At 42.1% G+C, this 7869-nt stretch overlaps 1 protein-coding gene across 1 annotated transcript; it reads right to left on the reverse strand.

The window, feature by feature from the left end:
* Nucleotides 1–2108: 2108 nt before the first annotated feature.
* On the reverse strand, nucleotides 2109–3346 carry LOC121616638. Its single transcript, XM_041951501.1, has 3 exons — nucleotides 3016–3346; nucleotides 2860–2912; nucleotides 2109–2408 (listed from the first exon to the last, which is right to left on the reverse strand). Exons 1-3 carry the CDS (start codon nucleotides 3335–3337, stop codon nucleotides 2157–2159), a joined length of 627 nt encoding a protein of 208 aa, XP_041807435.1. The 5' UTR covers nucleotides 3338–3346; the 3' UTR covers nucleotides 2109–2156.
* Between the last annotated feature and the right edge of the window lie 4523 nt (nucleotides 3347–7869).

A 7869-nucleotide genomic window follows, 5' to 3' on the forward strand; every position in this document is an offset into this window, starting at 1 on the left:
CATTTTAACTATGTTCCTGAATTAAGATGACCAGAAAATGTGTTGCATAATATGTTCACTTACAGGCTTAACTCTCTGAGCCGGAGCTTTCTTTGTCGTGGTACCTCATCCTGAAAGCACTGAATGTTTCATTTCTCACCACACATCACAGTATTGTATTAGTATTAGTGTTGTAATGTATAATTATTAAAAATTAGTCTAATTTTAAAATGAAGTCCACATTAAGCTGAATATTAATATAAAAAAATCCATAACATGTTTTGAAGTTTAACAAAATATACAGAGACAAAAAAAAAACCAACACTGAGTAAAGTTAAACTGAGTAAGAATTGGTTTCTTAATATTTCAGTCATAATGATCACTGGCTGGTTGGTGAATAACAGCAACTTTGTGTTTCTGTGCTTTCCTCCATGCTGAATGGTAATGTTGGACGGTGCGTCACTATTCAGCATGGACACAAAGCTACAGGATGCTGACGAGGGGGTACACTCTCCTATTCTGCTTCCAATCTTTTACACAGGCTGCCCCCCTCTCCAGCTCCACTGGGAGGGTGGCACCGGAGGAGGAGATGAGCTCAAGGAGGACAACCCTTTAATGCTGTGCTTTCCTGCAATCTATAAAGTGCACGTCAGACCATCAATGTGAAGGCAAACACAGCAGATTATCATCCCCTCTGAGCAGCTAGAAACAGGCCAAGCAAGATACCATGAATCAGATGGGCTGACTCACATTTTCACACACACTGTTAATGAGCTTAGACAACACTACCCAGGACCACCAGTCCACTACAAACCCTCTCACACACACACACACACACACACACACACACACACACACACACACACACAGGAAGGCGATGAGACCAACATACAACCAGAGAGGGCAAAGAAAAACTTTTAGCTATTAGCTGACCATCAACTATTAGCCAAATCGACCCTGTAATTAAAAGCACCTTTAAACTCACCGGTGAGGTTTTCACAGGAGCTCAACACGCCGGGTGTTGATGGGAAGAGGTTTTCCAACACGTCGGCACCGCTTCTGTCCAAGGACGTTTGAAAACAAATCATCCATAACACAATTTCCCAACTTACTCAGCTAGCTAATTCAGTTGACTAACTTTACGCGGCTAAAAATAACAGTAACAGCTAGCTGCTAGTGCACTCACGTGAGCGACGCAGTGACGTAACGTAACAGAGTAAACCATTGACACGGGGGCCCTCTGCGTCAGAGCAACTTTGTTAATTTACAAATAAATAAATAAAGTAAAAGTTTATGCAGACACCGTTGGCCCCCGTTTAGCCTCTTCAATCACATTCCTTGTTGGAATAATTTTTGATTTGATGAGCATGTGATTTGGCTCCCCGGATTTAGCTGAAAGCCTTCATAACATAATTGTTATAGAATAGAAAAATCTGCTTATTCCTGCTGTTGTGAATCCAATAATAAATGGATTTAAACTGATCAAAATAATTTTTAAGAAATAGAATTTTAATTCTAGTTTCTGTTGACCTCTTCCATTACATTTTAGCTCTATTTTTTTCTGTTTATCTGATAGAAACAGTGAAAACATTGCTTCAGAGGAAGAAATAATGCAACAGATGTAATGATGTAATGGACATTGACTGAAGCTTATTTGGGGCCCCTGTTCCTGGTTATGGAAAGAAAAATTCAATATATTATCTTAATGATATAAATGTCCCTGTTTGTTCTCCACATATTAGGGCTGCAGGCTTGTTTATATGCTTACTAACAAAGCATTTTATTTTTCAGTTTTAAGGCTATTTCTTGTGCGCCATCTGTAATCTGAATAGATATATTCATGTTTTTTGTTCTGCTCTTTTATGTAATACAATTAATGTTTTGCGAGCCAGGACATTTGTCTCATTAACCATGTATTTTCCGTGTAGACAAGTAAAAGAAGAAACTGCTTTCTTAAACTTTCAACTTTTTTTTTATTATTGAGTTATTTATTGAGATTTCTAGCCATAGAAGACATTAGAGGCTGAGTAGTCAACAGAACTAGTAAACTGATGGGAGTGGATGTGTAAAATGAGTTGAGGCATATTTGTCTCTATTCATGCACATATAACATATTCCACATTTTCTCCCGGTGGACGATCCCCAGCCTTCATCCTGATGTTTTTATCCATGATATCTCACGGGAGAGACTCACTTGCTGTTGGAGTCGACTCCATATTCCTCTTCTGGGTCCTGGCTCCTTGAACCAGTAAGCTGCCCACTACAGCCCCAGCGGCAGCCCCAACAGCTGACCTGGTACTCAACCCTGCAGCCACCCGGGAGGAGCCAGCAAGAACTCCAACAGCAGCTCCCAGTGCAGCGCCTCCAGCCCTCAGCCATGTCGGAGTCCAGTCAGCCTCCACTTGCCACACTTTGTTTGCAGTCTCCCTCTATGGACCCAGAATCAAAATAAGAATCACTGTACTAATATATCAGACTACCATCCCAACATTCAGCTATATCACATGCTGCACAGTTCCTTACAACTGATTAGAATATGCACTATATGCTGTATGTACAGTATGTGTCAATGCTTGAATCGACCAGCCGGAACATTGTTGTGCTGTCTAACTGTATTGGGTCAACTTATTATCTCAAGAAGAACGTGTCCCCAAAATTTTAGACACAATATGAGTCCTGCATTCATTAACAATGGTGATTAAAAAAAAATAGACATGAGGATTAATGAAATTGGGCTTTGAGACATAACAGTAAACACATTTCACAGAGGTCACTTGTATTGCACTTTTTGTCGAATACAATTTTCAAACAAGATTAAATTTTTCTGTTTGGGCTTATTAATCATTTTCAAAAACGTCTAAAACAGCCATTTTCACTCACCTTCTCGACGTCATTGTCCATCATGACCAGTCCATTCTGCTCTGTCTCTGTGACTTAAAGAGGTTTGTGACAAAGAAAAAGTCAATCAGAGGATATTAATCATTTGTATAACTGCACCAGACTCTGGGTCTGTGCTGCTGATCAGGTCATACTCACTGGGTTTAACGGTGTCTCCACGGTGGTTCAGTGGGACCGTGAACGCCCATTTTTGTGGTCGTCCAAGCTCCTCCATTGACTTGAGGTCTGTCAGTGTTTTCCTGTGGTGGTTGTTTTTGCTAAAGTGCACAATGTTCACCTCATTCGTTCTATCGGCTTCTGTTTTCTGATAGTGCCTCTGCATCCCTGTGATCGTGGCTTTCAACGCCTTCTTTGTGTCTTCATTTTCTCCCTTCAGCTGCTCAATTGTCTCTTTAAGCTCTTTTACTTCTATTTTGTGATTCATCATTTGGTCCAGCTCTTTATCTTTCTTCTTGAACATTTTCTTCAAGGCTGCTGTCTCTCGCTCTCGTTCCTTCACTATTTCCTGCAGTAATTCCTTTTCCCGTTCACCGCTTTGCTTCGTAGCTTTAATCACATCATCTTTCACAGCACATCTCTCACTCAAGATTAATATCATCCTGTTTTTCTCCACAACGACTTGTTTGAGCTGGTTGTTCTCCCTGTCAGCGTCCACTAATCTTCTGCCAATCTCTTCTTCAGAGTCTTTGTTTTTCCTCTCCTCTGTCTCCCCCTGCTTCTCAATAATCGCCTTCAGAGCTTCAATCTGCTCTTCTTTCTTTTCAGCGTTCTTAATCTTGTCCTCTACCATCCTCTCCTTCTCCTCAGCCGTTTGCCTCAGGAGATCATTGGACATCCTTGCCTTCTTCAGCTGTCTTGCAGTCTTTTTGAAGCTTTGATCCAGCTTCCTGTTGCTCTCTTGGAGTTTCATGAAACTATGCAACAAGTTTTCAGTATCATTCCCCACTTCTGTTTCCTCAATCTTGGCCAGCAGTTCTCTAACCTGATTGTCTCCGGCCTTGTTTGAGTTATCAAAAACATGATACCTATTTTTGCATTTGTCCACCAACCACTGAAGGGCAGGCCATCTCTCGATGTGCTCCTCAATGGGAGTGACTCCCAGTTTGTCTCCCCAGGTGAACAGCACGATGGTTCGAGTCCAAACCCAAACACCAAGCAAGCTCAAGTGTTCCTCCACTTTCAACCGGTCGGTTTCGGTGAAGGACTCATCGCCGCGTACGACCACCAGGACGGCATTGGGAATGGGAGCGCACAGAGATGCACTGTGGGTAATCTGCTGTTGCACCTCCAGTGGAGTGTCCGATGAGCAGTATCTCCCATGCCAGCCAGGAGTGTCAACCACAGCGACTCGCTGTTTGTGAACGCCACCCTGTCTCTCAGTGCACTGTGATGTCAAACATCCAGCAGGAAAGACTTTATCACCGAGAATGGTGTTTCCAGCCGAGCTCTTCCCAACCTGCTTCGGTCCCACAATGAGAATTCGAAGCACTGACATCTGAGAAGACTCACCTGGATTTAAAAAAATGAAAGATTTAAGCAACGGCATACATTGTCCTCTTGGAAAAAAAGTTTGCTCTGTGAAAAACAACAATGGGGAGAAAGGGAAGAGTAAGGACAGGTGAGAGATGCCCAAACACTTCCAAGGAGGAAAGCTTTGCTCTCAGAAGCTTAGCTTGTTTGATACTAATTGTAATATTATTTTAGTTAGAAAATAGTTGTATTAAACTGTAATGTTACCATGTTAACTTAAACCTGGAATAACTGAGTTTTTGGCCACACGGGGGCAGCAAAAGCAAATTATGAACATAACGTTGATGTACTGTAATAGCACCTTTTAAGTTGATAAAGCAAAAAATAAAATGAAATAAGCACTGTCCTTTTTGTTTAGTTTGTGGTATCCACCAACAACTGATGGAGTGCTTTGCTTGTGCATGTGCTCTTTTTTGAGTGCATTTGCTGGCGGAAAAAACAAAACAATGAGCTGAAAAGAGCTGAAAAGGTCCATAAAGAGTCAGGTGATAATTCTCTTTGGGTTCAGTAGTGATCCAGTGTCATTACAAAAATATTAATTATAGCAGCTTTTAGTGATGCTTACCTATTAGAGACCTGAGTGTGCTTCTGGCCATCTGTACATTCATTCGCCTCAGCATCGCCCTCTCTTCCACCTTCCTTTCCCTCTCAGTTGTTCTAGAGACTTCTTCATTTGTTGTCACATAGCCAACTCCTCCTGCCTTTATGTTTCCTGCAACCACTGCATCAATCTTCTCCAAAAGCTCTGCAAGCTGAGTGCCGTCATCTTTCCCCCAAATGCTCGTGTCTAAAAGGTGGTATCTATGTCCACACTGGTCCAGAACTGCTTTCAGAAACCTGCTTCTTGAAATGTAGCCCTGTACAGACAACCCTCTCAGTCTCTCACATCTAGTGAATATTACTATTGTGTTCCTCCATACTGTGGCATGAAGCAGCTCAAGAGGTCCCTCTACTGTCCACTCGCTGCCTCGGTGAGAGCTGATGGGTATGACCATCAGGAAGGCGTGAGGTCCTGGCGGGCACATGGCCATGCAGGCCGACATGTTGTTCTTCACCAGGCCGGGGTCTCGGACAGAGTAGTGGATCCACCTTTCAGGGCTGCTGACGACAATAACCCGACGGCCATCATCGAGAACGCCTTGTCTCCTAACGCACATCTTCACGTCTCTGCTGATGTCAAACATCTGCTGTCCGAGGATGGTGTTTCCTGTCAAACTCTTCTCCAGCCAGTCGTGCCCCAGGAGGACGATCCTCAGCTCCTGAGGGTGGTGTTTGTCCCCTGGCGGCAGACAAGATTATTCAGCAGCAATGCAAATATGTCATCATATGGACTTGGTAATTATAAGATGCAGAGAATCCCAGAAGCAAAAACAAAGCTCATTGAATATATAGCAAATAAATAAGGATTTGCTTTAATATTTCTGGGAATAAAACATTTGGAAAGTTCATTTTGGACCTCAGAAACCTCAACTTTTTTATTTTCTACACACTGCCTTTTGCTGTATATACTCTTTTTTGTACAATACTTTTTACTACCACTGTTCGCTATTTTTGATATTATTATGTATATAATTTTTACTATTTGCTATTTTGCTTTTTATTATGTATAGTCCTATTTCACAAATTTTCACTTATTTCACTGTGTGTAATGCTGCTGCTGCTTGTAGGACAACATGGGCGAGTACTTTACATCTACTATTCCATGACAACTAGGCAAACTCTACCTGCAACAAAGATTAAATTAAAAGCTCCAGGACAGCTACTAAATGGACCTTGCTGGGAGGTCAGGTCTTTTGTTCTTATTGGTTATTCCTTGATAACCATAAACATAATATCATATAACTGTCAAAAAGACACAATGCTACAATTCATACTCAAAAAACTGCTACAACTTGAAAGCTAAGAGCAAATGTAACTCAGGAGCTCACCTTTCCTTGTTGCTGCTCCGCAGCCCATTGAAACCCTTTCTTCCATCTTTTGTTCTGTCAAATATTTTTTCAGTGCTGATATTTCTGTTACATTTGAAATCAGTGTTTAACCTAAAGGCAACAAAGTGACATGTCATCCTGGGCTTTAATCTTTGACTCAGCTCTCTTACAGGTGGTCAAAGTCCAGCCAACACAGCCAGTCATACCACGATGTCCTCTCAGGAGAATTATCAGACACAGTTAACACACACAGTGAACACATTTGTAATGGTGTAATTACACTAAAGCCTCTTTCACACTGGAGAAAAAAAAAACACCCACTAACACCTGCTAACATCTGGCAGCAACCAGCATTTACTGGCACCAGCTCCAACTGGCTGCATGAAAACCCGACACCCGGGTGGACACGCTATATTTGTTTTTTTTTTGGCCTGATTATGATGTTTGTTGAAGGATGTTGGCAGACAAATCTACCAACTCATCATAGTCAGTTTCCATCTTATCATCATCATCATCATTTCATAAAATATATGAAAAAGTCACTACCATAATATTGTCACTGGCCTCATGCATGCTGCTTTCTACTGTTCCCTGTCTTCTACCACACCAAAATAAACAGAGAGGCAAGCTCATGTACTGGCAATCGGAAAGGAATCAATGGCCTATGTTTAGTGGGTTTGCCCACATTCAAAAACTAATTAATGGTGTAAATTGGTGTAAAAGTGTTTAAAATAACCGCTCTATTTAATGCTAGGATCTGAATTCGGTTCATTGAGGTCCTTTAAGGTACAGCTGTCTGATGAGTCAGTCCAGAAGGCCTTGAAGCTTTCCCAGAAAATCCCAAGTTCTGAGGAGACAGGGTGACAGCAGGCAAGAGGCCACACAGCGTGGTATTATGAGAGGGTTTTACTGCTCCCTAGGTCGGCTTAGCGGCTGCTGAGGAGAAGCAGCAGCCACATTTATTCGTCACTCTCAACTTTAAAGGACAGCTAAACCACAAGCTGATGCAGATGCTGCACCCCGAGGACATCCATGCATACAGAAACACACACCCGCCTGCAGCCACACATTTTCAAACTGCATCATGTGACTGTCATGTGTTATCAGGTGTGCTAGTAATTCAACACTACTAGTTTGCCTGATATATTCCTTATGAGGTCTGATATTGATTTTTTTCAAGCTATACTGAGCAAAGTCTGTAGCACTGCTATAATTATGAGGCCAGGCCAGATGTTGGGATTTTACCAGATGTGGTCGACCTGCTGGGATGAGGACACTGACTTCTGACCAGCAGATCAGAACAACTTTCTTCTTGTCCCCTGTCTTACAGAGAGAGAGAGACCAGCCAAGGTAGAGAGCACACACATCTCACAGCTGCTAATGACAAACAAATGGTGAGCCGCTGATGAGACAAAGGGTGTGTTTACATCTGTGCATGTGATCACAGGAAACTGGCTTCATGAAGCAAATGATGGTCAACATCTGTGAATAATGACTCTCCTGCATAGACACACAAAGTTCACATCTGACCAGA

This window comes from Chelmon rostratus, chromosome 13 (genome assembly GCF_017976325.1).
Source record: "Chelmon rostratus isolate fCheRos1 chromosome 13, fCheRos1.pri, whole genome shotgun sequence".
Taxonomy (NCBI): Eukaryota; Metazoa; Chordata; class Actinopteri; order Chaetodontiformes; family Chaetodontidae; genus Chelmon; species Chelmon rostratus.

Excerpts from the sequence above, each read along its gene's own strand:
- LOC121616638 (XM_041951501.1), bottom strand. The coding sequence starts at position 3,337 with ATGTTCAAGAAGAAAGATAAAGAGCTGGACCAAATGATGAATCACAAA. Across the intron at positions 2,913-3,015 it reads TGGAGACACCGTTAAACCCA|TCACAGAGACAGAGCAGAAT; the intron begins GTGAGTATGACC and ends AACCTCTTTAAG. Across the intron at positions 2,409-2,859 it reads TGGACAATGACGTCGAGAAG|AGGGAGACTGCAAACAAAGT; the intron begins GTGAGTGAAAAT and ends CTGGGTCCATAG.